The sequence below is a fragment of the Schistocerca gregaria genome, chromosome 2 (assembly GCF_023897955.1).
Source record: "Schistocerca gregaria isolate iqSchGreg1 chromosome 2, iqSchGreg1.2, whole genome shotgun sequence".
NCBI classification, from domain to species: domain Eukaryota; kingdom Metazoa; phylum Arthropoda; class Insecta; order Orthoptera; family Acrididae; genus Schistocerca; species Schistocerca gregaria.
This window is the reverse complement of record NC_064921.1, coordinates 691336381-691353744: the sequence shown is the minus strand read 5'-3', so window position 1 is coordinate 691353744 and position 17364 is coordinate 691336381. Positions and strand designations below refer to the sequence as shown.

The window sequence follows — 17364 nt, the reverse complement described above, 5'->3', positions numbered from 1 at the left end:
GTGATATGGACCCCCTTTAAGAGCACTTCATGAGTACATACAACTAGATTTGCAAAACCAAGAACTATGTGACATTCTTTTATCAGGTGAGTAAGTAAAAAATTTGATTAAAAATGTCTTTTTCTCCATCATGTCACTGTTTAATCCCATCAAAACAACATATTATCTGTATTGAAGTTAGGGTGGCTCTCCTCAAACATAATTTTGCAGTTATGTTGCAAGTCATTTTTTGTGAATCTCAAATTTTATGCCATGGCACATTTGAGGAGAAGGGCAATGTGCAATTAGTTTTGTGAGTGAGAAGTAGAATGGTAATAAAGGCCTCTTGCATAGAAGCTTCCACTGTTCATCAATTTAGATTATCTGTAGAGCCTTGTCAACAATTTTCAAGTGTTAGAATGATGTAGGACCACACACCACACACATAAGAGTGGTTAATGTGTGAATGATCATCAACATGAACCCAGAGACTATTATGCCCAAATTTCTTCCTTCCGGTGGCCCAGATGTAATAATGAGGACTGCCTTGGTACCACAGTGTTTCAGCTAACTGGCATTCATACCACAGTTGAAAGAATGAAGTCAATTTTTTTGTAGTTTTTTATGTTGTTTTCATTAAAATACACATGCTGATCATTCTAAATATAAATTGTAGGATGTATGACTGACACCTACAGGAAATGCAAAGATACGATTGATTCATTGCTGCTCAAGTAATGGCACAATTTATACAGAATATCTATGTTCCTCCCAATCTATGAGTTGTCCTTTTATCACATTAAATACTGCTGGATTATTAACTTTATCTACATATTTGTGAACATATTTCATGGCTTTGAATGAGTTGTGGTGCACAGTATTGACCATATCAATAGCCTTAATAACTGCAGGACTGAAGTGGTAGGATCTGTTGGTTGTCAATGTGAACAGCACTATTGCCAGTGATTACCATATTGATTTGCACTGTGGACCCAACATCATCTCTGCTTTGCTTTCAGTATGAAGTACAGGCATCGTCATTTGACAAAATGTCGTTACCACTCTAGTGCACTTTCTCTCCATCATTTAAGAATGTTACTGATACAGGATAGTATAATGGCCATATATCACATGAGTCATTATGAATTCATGTACAACAAGATCAAGGTTGAGATATGCAGCATTAATAACAGCAAACACTAATTTTAAAACAGAGAAATCAGTTCATTATGGTAAAACACACTTTTGCACCCTTTAGTTCAAATCTAAGAGTACCGAATACCTCATCCTTAATGACAATAGCAACAAATATCTAACCTTTTCATGAAAGAAATATGTGATGATATCATGCCTGACAGGTACTTTCTGTCCTAAGAGAACTCTGAAGTTATGTCAGTCAATATAGGGATCCACATTATGGTCACAAAAAGATCATAAAGATCACTGTGTTTGTTCCATCTCATTACTTATCACAAGGAGTCAAAGTTGAAGTTGGTATGACAAATTGATTCAACTCATTAGCAGTGACCACTCCATTATTAGCTATTGCATCTATTGTGTACAGACAGAGATGCTGTTCCCTTTCAATATGTGTTCACATGTTTGCAATAGACTTGTTCAACAGTTGCTTATATTGAACCACAGTATTACAGTTATCTTCTTTATGTATTAAAAATAGCTCTATAAGTTGTAACTGAACTGGTCAGTACACCTCTGTCCTCAATCACCCCTCCTCAATCCAGTATCAGAGTACCCACTATACTATAATTTAGAACATGATCCAAAGAACCAAGAGTACAAATTGTATATTTTCTACAATTTTAAGATAAATGTCTATTATTAAAGAATAAAGTTAATATAAAATTAACTATTTTATGAGAAACATAAATATTTTTGTATTTCTAAAGCACTTCACAGCTTTTCTCATTTGTGAAGCCAAGAATATTTAGATTTACTATCATAATTATGATTATCCATTTTCCAAAATTGTTCAAAAATATAAAATCAACAGAAGCATGTTTATTTTTCACTTTTATATTATATTAATCCAATTATAATTTTTTGGTCATGGACGTTGATTATATTAATTGTGTAAATATATCTTTGTACCAAAACATATGTATTTCTGCTCTTGGTCACTTGGAGTGTGTGTTACATTTTGGCACAAGACTTTTAGAAGTTATCAGTTTTTGTTAAGAAGTATGTTAAATTGTGGAAACTGCAGATTGTGAAATAAATCAATTTTGAAAAGAAAATTCATTCTTGGTGTTACTGATTTAATATATGTAGCTTTAGCATGAATGGAACATTAAGCTATGATGAGTGTGCTAAGAGGATGAAGAACTTATAACAAATGACAATATATAAGTTAAGTGCAAAATACTATTTACAGTTCTCGCACTCTCTATTTCATACAGCTTAAGACTTATAATCTCAAACACACACACACAAACACACACACACAGTGATTCCATAAAATTTGATTAATTAACCACATTTTAATTATATTTTGTTACTTTTTATGGGTCTAAAGAGAGTGAAGGGGAATACCAAAATAATAATCTTTTTGCACCTTAAAGGGGAAAATCCCAGTCACTTGATAAAAGTATCCTATCTATATGCTGTAGATAATAATGCCAAATTAAAGTCTTTCAACATGATTAGCAGCTTACTGTTGGTCCTTAGTGTACAGCACTTTGTGCGCAAGTAACTCAGATTTGTTTAAATAACTTCCACCTGAATTTTATAGATAAACATTTTACTTTACTTCCCTTTTTCACTTTATGATTAGATTTGGAATTTGATAAATGTGCCATGGTGTTCATAATAATATATATTAAAAATTGATTCATATTTTGCAAGCAGCATTGTACAGATGATATTTTTTCTATGTTACAATTCTCAAGTAAATACCAAAAAATGCTGCTCTGAGACACAGGCAGCATTTTCCAGGAACTCAATGAAAACTTTTTCTACACATCTAAACTAGTTAGGAACATATTTTACAATTTTGTTTTAAACTTACTCATTCCTTCCAGTCTTTTCAAATTCTTGGAAGATTTGAGGTAAACTTTCCTTACACACCAAAATATGCATCCCATAATTATTATGGGTATAAGATATACCCAGTTAACAGAGACAGATACAAACAATGTTCCAACCACAAGCATCAATGCCTGAAACAGTAAACAAAAATAAGTAAGAAGGAGTCAGAAGTGATACACAGAGGTAAACTCATGAGCATAATAAATTTCAATAAAACAGCAGAAAAAATTGTTGAGTGGTTTCTTGAAACAGTTTTTTCAGTTTCTAACATATAAAATGCAGATCTGTCTGTTGGCTGCTGCTCTAAGAAACCAGAAATGGATATTACTGTTTACTTGAGACCTGAATTACCAGTTTTTAATGTAATGGATTTAAAATAATGTTAGATTTTATAGGAATTTAGAGATTTATTTTTACTGAAATTACTTGTGTTAAGTTTATTTACAGATATACTAAATATTGTATTAGCACATATGATTTGAAATGTTGTAAAATGCTGAATATGTGGTTAAAGGGTTTTTGTGTTGTTATCACTTCACTTCATATGGAATTAATACTGAAAAACGAATTGTAAATACTCTCCCTGGTTCATCCTTTGGAAAAAAAGAAAATGATTTAAATTTTACATTTTACCCGCAGTCTAGTGTTAGCAACAGAGGTGTTTGGTTACACATGGACAGAGGAAAACCCTTTCGTCACTATTCAAATGACCACTTCAGTAAATATATGGAGACTTTCACATACTCCTTCTACAAAAAAGAAAAGAATGCTTTGATAACTTTCTGGATTTATCCGTAATGTCATTTCATTCCATTCTGGTATGGCAAAATTCCATTAATTAGTTTTTACTCATTTATGGGTGATTCTCCATGAGCCCATTCATGGGGATATTTTGTAGTTTGCCTTCATCTACAATAATATGATTAATGAATGAATGGTCCCATTCATAACAAAAAATTATGATTAATAAGTGTGTCCCCAATTAATGAATGGTGGAAGATTCACTCCAAATCTGATGTGTCCCCAATTAAGGACTAGTGAAAGAGTCACTCAGTGTTGAGATGAAAGTTATCTCCTCATTCACTATTTCAAAGTAGCCTATTTGAGGGGTGCACTACGCTGCAGTGTCTGCCTTTGCTGGCATGATTAACAATATAAAATAAGGCAGCAGTGATTCTTCTGGATATTAGTATTGCCACTCAAGCTCTATTTTTATCACTACAGACCCTGTGTACCTACCAAGCATCTTTCTGACCAAGTACAAAACATATATCATCCTTACAATTAAGTTAATTAAGTTATTTTGTCATACTCTTCCATCATCTAATCCTTAATACATGAGTAAGTACACTGAAAATGTAATTCCACTCCAAAATACCATTCCCACAGTCTAGTGCTGTACATTATATGCCCACTAGCTCCACAGATGATGAAGAGATTGATGAAATGTATGATGAGATAAAATACATTATTCAGATAGTCAAGGGAGACGAAAATGGGATAGTCATGGGTGACTGGAATTCGATAGTAGTAAAAGGAAGAGAAGGAAATGTAGAAGATGAATATGGAATGGGAGTAAGGAATGAAAGAGGAAGCTGCCTGGTAGAATTTTGCATGGAGCATAACTTAATCATAGCTAACACTTGGTTCAAGAATCATAACAGAAGGTTGTATACATGGAAGAGGCCTGGAGATACTTGAAGGTTTCAGATAGATTGTAAAATGGTAACACAGAGATTTAGGAACTAGGTTTTAAATTGTAAGACATTTTTAGGGGTAGATGTGGACTCTGACCACAATCTATTGGTTATGAACTGTAGATTAAAACTGAAGAAACTGCAAAAAGGTGGGAATTTAAGGAGATGAGATCTGGATAAACTGACAGAACAGAGGTTTTAGAGAGTTTCAGGGAGAACATTAGGGAATGATTGACAGGAATGGGGGAAAGAAATACAGCAGAGGAAGAATAGGTTGCTTTGAGGGATAAAATAGTGAAGGCAGCAGAGGATCAAGTAGGTAAAAAGATGAGAGGTAGTAGAAGCCCTTGGATAACGAAAGATATCGTGAATTTAATTGATGAAAGGAGAAAATATAAAAATGCAGTAAACAAAGCATGTAAAAAGGAATACAAACATCTCAAAAATGAGATCAACAGGAAGTGCAAAATGTCGTGATTTTTCAATTTCTCCAGGCGTATTTTATGACAAAATAAATCTCGGGTGAACAGCCTGGTATGAGTGTGCATAGGACACAATATTTCAGCAGTTGACCACACTGCCATCATCAGGTACGTTGACGTACTGACCGGTGGTGGGCCGGCGCCAGTTATATATAGGACAATCTCCCTTCCCTCAGGCGCTTCCTATGAGTCAGTGCGCTCCGTGCCCTGCGCATGATTCAGGTACAGTGTCTGTTCTCCTGCCGTCTGGGAGCTGCATCCTGGGTCTTCTCGTTCAGGAGGGTCTGCCAGCACTGCTCTCATTATTCTTCCCTCCTCCCCAGAAGTTGGTACACTCTGGGAAATACCCTCTTTCTCCTTAATCCGGGTGATCACAGGTTCCCACGCCTTGCTAAGGATGTAACCACTGTCACGATTTAGTTGTGGCTCCGTTACTCTGATCTCTATGCCTTCTTTGATGACACAGTCCCATTATTTGGAAGTCTGTGTCAGCACTTTGGTTTGATCATAATCCATTCTGTGGACTTCAGACAGGCAATGCTCAGCGATTGCCGACTTACTGGGGTGTTGCAGTCTGGTGAGCCGTTGATGTTCCCAGCATTGGTCCTCAATGGTATGAATGGTCTGCCCTATGTATACACTACAAGATTGGCAAGGTATCTGACAAAGCCCTGATTTATGTAGACCAAGGTTGTCTTTACACTACCAAGAAGAGTGGATGATGGTTTTCGCTTGGTGTTTACGTAAAATGCATCCAATTTTTCCGGATAAGTCCCCATGAAACAGAATAATAGCCAAGGCCGACTCCTCCTGAGGTTCATCCTCAGTTTCCACCGGTGCTGCAGGTGTGGGATGCAGAGTCTTCCGAATTTGCCCTTCCTTGTAACTGTTCCTCCAAAACATGGTCTTCAGATGGTCCAATGCTTGTTGGATATGGTGTGAGCTCTGTATACAAGAGTTTTGAGCATGCCATTCTTTTGTGCCGGGTGGTGGCAGCTATCCGCATGTAGGGACAAATTGGTGTGCATCTTCTTCCTATACACACTGTGGCCCAAAGTGCCGTCAGCTCGTCTTCTAATCAAAACATCTAGGAAAGAGAGCATCCCATCCATTTCAATCTCCATGATGAACTTAATATTCTCGTGTCTGGAGTTGAGATGTGTGGGGAAGTCTACCAGTTTATCTCTTCCATGTGGCCAGATAACGAAGGTATCATCCACATATCTAAAGAAACAGGTGGGTTTTAGATGTGCTGATTCAATAGCTTCCTCCTTGAAATGTTCCGTGTACATATTTGCAACAACAGGTGAGAGTGGACTCCATATGGCTACTCCTTCTGTCTGCTCATAGTATTCACCACAAATAAGAATTAAGTTGATGTCAGATCATGTCTGAAAAGGTTGGTGGTGTCTACGTCAAATTTCTGGCTGATGAGTTCCAAGGATTCTTGTAATGGAACTTTAGTGAATAGAGATACCATGTCGAAGCTCACCAGTATGTCAGATTCCTTTAGCGCAAGGTTGTTGATGCGTCGCAGGAAATCCATGGAGTTACAGATATGGTGTGTACATCTTCCAACGTAAGGGATAAGCAGTTGTTTGAGGTGCTTGGGTAGAAGGTACGTTGGGGCAACAGTATTGCTGACAATGGGATGTAATGGAATTGATTCCTTGTGCACCTTCGGCAGTCCGTAAAGTCTAGGAGGACCAGCAGCCCTCGGGCATAGCTTCTTGGTAATCTCTTCAGGGAAGCCAGAATCCTTGAGAAACACGAGTCTTCCTCTCGACCCTCTTGGTAGGATTGGTGTCAATCTTGCGGTATACGCTGTCACCAAGTAGGCCCTGCATCTTCTCAGCATAATCCTGTCGGGACAGGATCACTGTTGCGTTGCCCTTGTGTACAGGTAATATTACTAAGTCTGGATCTTCTCTTAGCTCCCGTATGGCGGCCCTCTCCCTGTAGAAGATGTTTGGTTTCATCAGCTTTGTTTTGGTTAGAGCTGTGCAGGTTTTGTGATGAACATCTTCAGCAGCTTCAGGTGGAAGTCAAGCAGCTGTTTGTTCCACTGTGATAATGATGTCAGCAATGGGTACATCTTTAGGGGTCGGAGTGAAAGCAATCCTTTCTCAAGAACCGAAATAGCGTCATCATCCAGTTCCTTGTTAGTGAGATTGATGATGGTATTTCCACTGCCATGAGAAGATTGTTTCTCCGATATATATTCAAACTTGGATGCCTGTCGTTCAGCTGACTTCCTCTGGGTTGAGTAAACTGTGGCCCATGTGACACCATCAACCCACTCCCACATCCAGGGGTTGAACCGGTTGGCCAGTTGTAGATGTAACTGGAGGAGTTCTTTGTTGGTAGTGTTTAAGGACCAACGCATGAAGCAAACTCTCTGTCATACCAAAACTAGGCTGGCATTTTTGTTGATTCTCCTGGCCACCACTGAGTTGATGTGATGCTTCACCTTACCAAAATTCGGTACCACACGTTCATCTCGGCACTTCATAAGAAAAACAAAAGAACTCAGTAGACAACTTCTCCAATGAAAGAGCTTGACGATCCTTTTCATGTGGCAATACATCTCCTCCCCATAGAGGTACGTGATGTGATTTTTCAATTTCTCCAGGCATATTTTATGAAAAAATAAATTTCGGGTGAACAACTTGGTATGAGTGTGCAAAGGACACAATATTTCGGAAGTTGACCACGCTGCCATCTTCTTGTGCGCTGATGTACTGAGCAGAGGTGGGCTGGCACCATGTATATATAGGACATTCCCCCTCCCTCAGGTGCTTCCTATGAGTTGGTGTGGTCAGTGCCCTGTGCCTGTCAAGGTACAGTGTCCGTTCTCCCACCGTCTGGGCAATGCGTCGTGGGTCTTCTCGTTCAGGAGGGTGTGCCGGTACCATTCTTGTTATTCTTCCCCCCCCCCCTCAATCGGTGGACTCTGGAAAATATCCTTTTTCTTCTTAATCCGGGTGATCGCGGGTTCCCACGCCTTGCTAAGGATGTAACCGCTGTCACAATTTAGTTATGGCTCCCTTACTCTGATCTCTATGGCTTCTTTGATGACACAGTCCCAGTGTTTGGAAGTCTGTGTCAGGACATTGGTTCGGTCATAATCCATTCTGTGGATTTCCGACAAACAATGCACTGTGGTTTTGGAGATGTGTCTCAGGAGATCCACGGAGTTATGGAAATGGTGGGTAACATCTCCCAATGTAAGAGCTAAGCAGTTGTTTGAGGTGCTTGGTGAGAAGGTACGTTGGGGCACCAATATTGCTGACAAAGGGAAGTAATGGAATCAGTTCCTTGTATATCTTCGGCAGACTGTAAAGTCTAGGAGGAACAGCAGCCCTCGGGCGTAGCTTCTTGTTAATCTCATCAGGGAAGCCAGAATCCTTGAGAAGCGCCAGAGTCTTCCTCTCGACTCTCTTGGTAGGACTGGTGTCAAAACTCTTGTACACAGAGCTTACACCATCTCCAACAGCAACAGCCTCCAACATGAAATAGAGCATCTGAAGACCGTGTTTCGGAGGAATGGTTACAGGAAGGGCAAATTCAGAAGGCTCTACATCCCACGCCTGCAGCACCAGCAGCAGAAACTGAGGATGAGCCTCAGGAGGAGGTGGCATTGGCTATTATTCCATTTTTTGAGGTCTTATCTGGAAGAATTGGACGCATTTTACATAAACACCAAGTGATAACCATCTTCTGCCCTCCAAGAAAAACCAAGAGCCTTCTTAGTAGTGTCAAAGACAACCTTGGTCTACGTAAATCAGGGCTTTATCAGATACCTTGCCAATGCAGTAGTGTATACATAGGGCAGACCTTTCATACCATTGAGGACCGATGCCGGTAACATCAATGGCACACCAGACTGCAACAGCCCAGTAACTCAGCAATTGCTGAGCATTGCCTGTCGTAACTCCACAGCATGGATTCTGACCAAACCAAAGTCCTGACACAGACTTCCAAATACTGGGACTGTTTCATCAAAGTGGCCATAGAGATCAGAGTAAGGGAGCCACAACTAAATCGTGACAGCAGTTACATCCTTAGCAAGGTGGGGGAACCTGCGATCACCCAGATTAAGGAGAAAAAGGATATTTCCCAGACTGTACCATCTTTGAGGGAGGAGGGAAGAATAACGAAAGTGATGCCGGGAGAGCCTCCTGAACGAGAAGCCCCAGGACGCAGCTCCCAGACGGCGGGAGAACGGATGCTGAACCTGGACCGCATGCGGGGCGCGGACTGCACTGACTCATAGGAAGTGCCTGAGGGAGGGGGATTGTCCTATATATAACTGGTGCCAGCCCACCAACGGTCAATACATCAACGTACCTGATGATGGCAGTGTGGTCGATTGCTGAAATATTGTGTCCTATGTACACTCATACCACGCTGTTCGCCTGAGATTTATTTCGTCAAGTGCAAAATGGCTAAGCAGTGATGGTTAGAGGACAAACGTAAGGATGTAGAGGCATATCTCACTAGGGGTAAGATACATTCTGCCTACAGGAAAATTAAAGAGACCTTTGGCGAAAAGAGAAACACTTGTATGAATATCAAGAGCTCAGATGGAAACCCAGTTCTAAGCAAAGAAGAGAAAGCAGAAGGTTGGAAGGAGTATATAGAGGATCTGTACAAGGATGATGTACTTGAGGACAATATTATGGAAATGGAAGAGGATTTAGATGAAGATGGAATGGGAGATATGATACTGCATGAAGAGTTTGGCAAAGGACTGAAAGACATAAGCCGAAACAAGACCCCAGGAGTAGACAAAATTCCATTGGAACTATTGATAGTCTTGGGAGAGCTAGCCAGCCCTGCCAAAACTCTACCATCTGGTGAACAACATGTATGATACAGGCGAAATACCCTCAGACTTCAAGAAGAATATAATAATTCCAATCCCAAAGAAAGTAGATGTTGACAGGTGTGAAAATTACAGAACTATCACTTTAATAAGCCACAGCTGCAAAATACTAACACGAATTCTTTACATACGAATGGAAAAACTGGTAGAAGACAACCTCGGGGAAGATCAGTTTGGATTCCATAGAAATTTTGGAATACATGAGACAATACTGAGCCTACAACTTATCTTAGAAAATAGATTAAGGAAAGGCAAACCTACGTTTCTAGTATTTGCAGACTTAGAGAAAGATTTTAATAATGTTGATTGGAATACTCTTTTTGAAATTCAGAAGGTGGCAGGGGTAAAATACAGGGAGCAAAAGCTATTTACAATTTCTACAGAAACCAGATGGCAGTTATAAGAGTCGAGGGGCATGAAAAGGAAGCAGCGGTCGTGAAGGGAGTGAGAGAGGGTTGTAGCCTATCCCTGATGTTATTCAATCCGTATATTGAGCAAACAGCAAATAAAACACAATAAAAATTTGGAGTAAGAATTATAATCCATGGAGAAGAAATAAAAACTTTGAGGTTCACCAATGACATTGTAATTCTGTCAGAGACAGCAAAGGACTTGGAAGAGCAGCTGAACAGAATGGACAGTGTCTTGCAAGGAAGATATAAGATGAACATCAATAAAAGCAAAACAAGGATAATGGAATGTAGACAAATTAAATTGGATGATGCAAAGGGTATTAGATTAGAAAAAATGAGACACTTAAAGTAGTAAATGAGTTTTGCTATTTGGGGAGCAAAATAACTGATGATGGTCACAGTAGAGGGGATATAAAATGTAGACTGGCAATAGCAAGGAAAGCATTTCTGAAGAGGAGAAATTTGTTAACATCAAGTACAGATTTAAGTATCAGGTGGTCATTTCTGAAAGTATTTGTATGGAGTGTAGCCATGTATGGAAGTGAAATGTGGACGGTAAATAGTTTGGACAAGAAGAGAATAAAAGCTTTCAAAATGTTGTACTACAGAAGAATGTTGAAGATTAGATGGGTAGATCACATAACTAATGAGGAGGTATTGAATATAATTGGGGAGAAGAGGAGTTTGTGGCACACCTTGACTAGAAGAAGGGATCAGTTGGTAGGACATGTTCTGAGGCATCAAGGGATCACCAATTTAGTATTGGAGGGATGTGTGGAGGGTAAAAATCAGAGAGAGAGACCAAGAGATGAATACACTAAGCAGATTCAGATGGATGTAGGTTGCAGTAGGTACTGGGAGATGAAGAAGCTTGCAGAGGATAGAGTACCATGGAGAGCTGCATCAAACCAGTCTCTGGACTGAAGACCACCACCACCACAACAACAACAACAACAACAGTGCTGTACACAGAGTCATTTTTCCAGATGTAAAGGTTTTTGCATCATTTCAACCAGAGCCTCAGAATTGCTTTGGCAGAATAGGGTACGAGAGAATTCCAAACTGCCCCCTTTTCTTGTTGTAGCATCACTTTGTCAGAGACTATACATTGGGTGCGTCATGTATTTCTTTTCTGATACTGTTTGCATGCTAAAGATATTGTTAATCTATTTTTACTTTGAGAAATTATCATGAAGGCCTCATAAAATAACAAACAACAATATGCAGATATCAAAGTTGGAAGTTTCATTTTTATTTTATTTGTTTTTCAAATGAAAATATGTGGTTTTTGGTTCCAGAATAGTAGTTCTAGAACAGTTACAAATGAGTTCTGCTGCTCTTTATGCAGTTCATTGTTAGCTAATTCTTCATTACTAAAAACCATTGGGACTCTAACATATTTATAAGTTAATAATATTGTTACAGTAACTATTTTATGAGCAACATAAATTAAGTTAGCTTTGGCACATGTCCCAACATTTCTGGTCCATGCAGACTTTGATTCTACTGCACTTCATTCACATCTTCAGGTATACAATATGCAATTAATCCTGTCTTCTGTCTTAATGAAGCATTTTCTTACTGATAGTAGCACAAATTTCCAGGTAGCATATATTCAACACACACACAACAATTTCAGCAAAACATAATTTTAAATTACATAATTGTATTTGTTGTGAGCTCGTAGTCTCTTAGAATTTTTAAACAAGATGATATCTGCCATTGATCATACTACTCATTATAATTTCCACTGTTGCAGCCCTGACCTTAGGTAATTTTCAGGTCGTTCCAGGTGCTGAAAACACAGCAGTAGTCAAAATTAATAAACTGAATTAAAAGTATGTGAGACTCTGTGGCACATGTCAGTATTTATCACATACACCATCAGTATTATTGCTGACAAACACTGACATATGCTCCACAGGATTACAGTATTTTCATTCATTTTATTAATATTTACTTCTGCTGTGTTTTAAGCACCTGTAATCAGCTGAAAATGACATAAGGTCGAAATTACAGTAGTGGAAATTATGATAAAAAGTACTGTCAATGGCAAATATGATGTTCACATATGCAAAACACACACACACACACACACACACACACACACACACACACACACACACACACACACACACACACAAATGGTGTTCACAAGAGATAAAAAGAAACATTTTTTAAATGACCAAAATGTTGCAGGTGCATTGTTCCCTCACAACAGTTCCATGACGTATTTGATGCTAGTGATGCTCAGAGACACTGTTCAAAATAATCGTGGAATGCATGTCATTTTAAGTACATTGCTATAAATGTTGTCTGCTGATATTAATACACAACTAGTATCTCAGGCTAATGACTGTCTAATACACTGAGAGAAGAACTGATTGCCCTTTTGGCTGAAGCGACAGGAATTATTCATAAAACACTTGGCTATTTTGAGTGTGTTAAACGATCATTGGCACACAGATGTTGGTTGTGCGTTAGTGTACATGGACATTTCCAGCAACAGCTCTAAAACAGTGTTCATAACACAGCACTGAACATCACTAGTGTCAAATCTTTCATGAATCCCTAGTGGGTAAATGGTGCAGCTGTACATTCTGTGTGTGTGTGTGTGTGCAGGGTGGGATCGTCCTCTTTTCCTGATAGAAATGTTTGACAGCTTGCAAACAGTTACTCTAAAAGGTACATGTACGTGCTCTCCTTCACATACTTCAAACCTTCTTTATGTTTTATGCCCCATAATTATAATAATCTCTGTAATAATAATAATAATGAAAATTTTATTGTCATTTGGCCATTACAGCAATAGACAACATCATATACATACTAAAATACAATAAATAGTTTGAAAGAAACAACAGGTTTGTTGTTAACATTATAGTATTATATTACAGTTGATAAATTCTGTTATATCATAGAATGGGTGGAGGACTAGCCAGTCATGAATTGTTTGTTTGAATAATACTTCAGGTAATTCTTGAACAGATTGTTAAAGATTATTAAATAATTTGTACCCCATGATTTCATAGCTGTTGAGTGACTTTGACAATCTGTGGTACGGAATATAGAGGCATCTATTCCTTCTTGTATTGTGGCTATGTACATTTTCTATGGTTTTTGTTTCTGGTAATTTCTTCTTAGTATAAATTAGAACATAGTATATGTACTACTTCATAACAGTCATGATTTTTTGTTCACAGAACAATGGTTTACAGTGTGCCTTATATGCAGAACCAGTAATTACCCTAATAGCTTTTTTTTGCAGTATTAATATGTCATGTACAGAGCTAGAGTTTCCCCACAAAATAATTCCATATGTTATTATGCTCTGAAAGAATGAAAATAGGATGTTCTAACATATTTTTCAGGAACACAATCCATAAGTCACCTTAACAGGTAAAGAACTCTTGACAACTTACCACTAATATATTGTACATGTTGACCCCAGGATAATTTATCATCTATGTATACCCCCAATAATTTGATCTATGTATACCCCCAAAAATTTGTAGTATCATTTTAAATGATTGTGGGGATTTGACAGTCTGCCAGCTGTAGCATGGGACCACCAACAGTACCTGTGTGTGTAAATTCCTGAGGGACCAAACTGCTGAGGTCATTGGTACTACCTTTGTATAGCTTGATTTGGCCCTTTGTTGTTTCAAAAAACGGCCAGACATCCTACATTCATTTTAACATACCTAATTTAAGAAATATTTATTTTCTCATTAAAAACCATATGTATTATAAATAGGATGTATGTATATGTGTTCCATATCTCCTCCTCAACCATTGGATAAATTTCAGTCAACTTACTGTCTGGAAAGAAGCACTGTGGATGTAAGAACGACTCTCCTCTCAAAGGAGTGGAGGTGAGGTAGTGTAAAAAAGAAACATACCTATTGATGTGCAAACACACAGACTATATTCATCAGTATTTGAGAATGAGACCACTCAGTGACTTGAAACAAACTTTACAAATAATTTCAAACTTTTTCTCACTGACAACCCCACAAAATGGTGAAAGGAAAACAGTTTCGTGCCTGCTACATTTTCATTGTTCATGCAATAAAGCTTCTGCATCAGGCATGACATTTTAATTTATTATTTCTTTACTATTACCTCTATTTGCAACATGTTTCATAGAAAAATTCACTTCCAAAATTACATTGTTGTATGACACATATCCTGTAGTATGATGTCATAAACATTGAGCAGCATGAAAACAAAACTACAGGGCAAAATTCAATATAGATTAAATATGGGTGGAATATGTTAAATATATGTGACATCTGCATATGTGAGTGAAGCCACAGGTGTAAAAAGCTCCTTGTAAACCCTTGGATTGATTTCACCCAAACTTTGTACACATTCTATTTGCTATCTGGAAACAAATACTGTGGGGTTAATAAAAAACAATTTCCTATTGAGGTGAGGGTGCTAACATGGCAATGGAGAGAGAAAGGGTGAGGGGGGAAGGGGATATGGACAGAAATAGAGGAAAAAGGAGGAGATGGACAGGCAAAGGGAAAACAAGGAGATGGGCAGAGAGAGGGGAAGGAGGAGATGGACAATGACTGGGGAGGGAGCAGAAGATGGACTAATGCAAGACTGGAATAAATACATACATGGACAATGCAAGGCACTTAGCTAGTGTTATAATATTCACAGATAATGCACTTTTCAAAAATAATCCATGAATCTACATAAACTTCAACATCCCAGGTTCTCTGCATGACATGTAAAGCATATTACAACACAGAGTGTCACTGTCTATCCACTGGCTTTAGTCAAATGACCATCTCATCCATTTTTTTATTGTATCCAATGATAGTACTGTAGATAATTTGAGGTTGAGCACTACTCAGAAGCTTCAGTTTACATGCTGGAGAACCATAACCAAACCAGAGGAAGCCCACTTTTTTTTTTGTTCTTGTCACAAACTGTAATTTGTAAGTCAAAATGCTGTAATGATATTATATTGATTAACTTTCTGAACAGTTTACAAAAGTTGGTCTTCATAGACTGCAAAAAAATAAATAAATTGTACTGAAGATAGACTGAAAAGTAATCACAACTTCCAGATTCTTGTACCAACATTTTTTTTACTTGGTGTTTGTTTTTTAACAGTCTCACTTCCCTAATTTTAGTGTTATTTACTGATGCTGTGTTTATTATGTTTAATTAATCATGTTAGTTCACAAGAATACTATTCATAAAATACTGACCTGAATAGCTTCCAATAATGACTTGGGAAGAATCTCATCTACTGCACCCATATCTTTTGAGAATCGGTTTAGTATACGCCCTGAAACAATTATCAAGTTTGACATCAAACTGAAAAATAAATCTAAAGGATGCAGTAAAGAATTTTAAAAGACTTTATGAAAAGTCCAGACCGACACACTCATCAACAACTAGTATTTGTGAGGCAGCTGTTGTTTGCAAGTAATAAGCCACTTAAAAATAGTCTCAGGTTCAACATGGACAGGCAGAGGGATAGCGTGTGAGGTTCTTGCATATCAATCTGTTAGTGAAGCATAAAACAACAGTAATTCAGTGAAAACATGTCAACCTTACAATGAAGGTACTTCAGTGTTTAAAGTATTCTTCCTGCTGTGTTACAGCCACTGCAGCCCCATGTCCCCTCACCACCAAGCACAGCATGGAGCCTGTGAGGCCAGAACTCTGGACCCACAGGTATACATATCAGGAGCACACCAAACACCTCTCATCCCATCAGTACAACCTGATGATGGCAGAACAGTGCTTCACCGAAATATTATAGACCTTTGATGATAGCTTCCAGTAGTACACCCAAGAACCTTGGAAGCAACTTTGCAATTATCTAACATACAGTTAATGAAAATTATTGTGTGACTCAACAGCATGACACCTGCTACTAAATTTGACCCTTTACATTGTAGTTATGTAAAATATTATTATGGTTTTCATCAATTATCCATATGCTTGTGTTTATAAACCACCTGGTCAATGAATCCATCATTCAGCAAGTAACATTTGCTCCGCTCACACCACTTTGTGTCACAGTCTGCCAACATCAGTGAAGAATGTCTTTTGTAAACTTCTGTGAGTCCACACTTAGCTATCAGTCAGATAACATCTCTGTGATGGAATAGGCATTAACATTTCTGTATAAAAGTTGGTGGCTAGTTATCACCCAGCTAGCATCTCTATGTCACTTCAAATAATTACAAAGCAGTAACATTTTTGTATGGTATTCATGTCAGTGACATCTGTGTGATAAAATTACATGATTTGGAATCCTTCCAACATCATTATTTGCATAAATAATAGTGCCTAGATATAAACTGAGTAATATTTCAGTCTGAAGGACTGATAACAAGAAAAGAACAAAATGTAAAAAGCAGTTCCATTCAGCTTTCATCTGACTTCAACACAAGAATGTCAATGGCCATGCTGTGGTGGATATACTAGTTCCAATCAGATCACTGAAGATGGACACTGTCAAGCATGGACAGTATTTGGATGGGTGATCTTCAGTGTACACCAAGCAGTGTAGCCAGTTTCCTCCTTTGCCTCCACGGCACAGGGGACAGGATGGACGGTGGCATCTAGCCCCTAATCACCAGTCTCGGTATCAATGTCCTGGGTTAAATTTCAAACTGCTTCCCAGTTTCCCATGAAGTGAGGGCATGTGAGAATGATGGTGATCCATCCATCAGATTGAGTAATCTATGTATTGAGAGTAGTAGTGTATGTGCCGGCACTGGGTTTCACCATCGCCCTTCTCTCATTATCATCCATCGCCTACATGACACCACACTATATACACATGAATTCGCCTACACTTAACCACTTAACATTTACACTTA

General features: G+C 38.3%; 1 protein-coding gene across 1 annotated transcript in view; it reads right to left on the bottom strand.

The window, feature by feature from the left end:
• Window positions 1-17364, bottom strand: part of LOC126334775 (ATP-binding cassette sub-family C member 4-like) — a 286690-nt gene that overhangs the window by 47470 nt on the left and 221856 nt on the right. Inside the window, exons 15-16 of the mRNA XM_049997363.1 lie at window positions 15736-15815; window positions 3005-3155 (exon numbers count right to left, since the gene is read on the bottom strand). Of these exons, the coding sequence (XP_049853320.1) occupies window positions 3005-3155; window positions 15736-15815 (231 nt within the window). The remainder of the gene's footprint in view (window positions 1-3004; window positions 3156-15735; window positions 15816-17364) is intronic.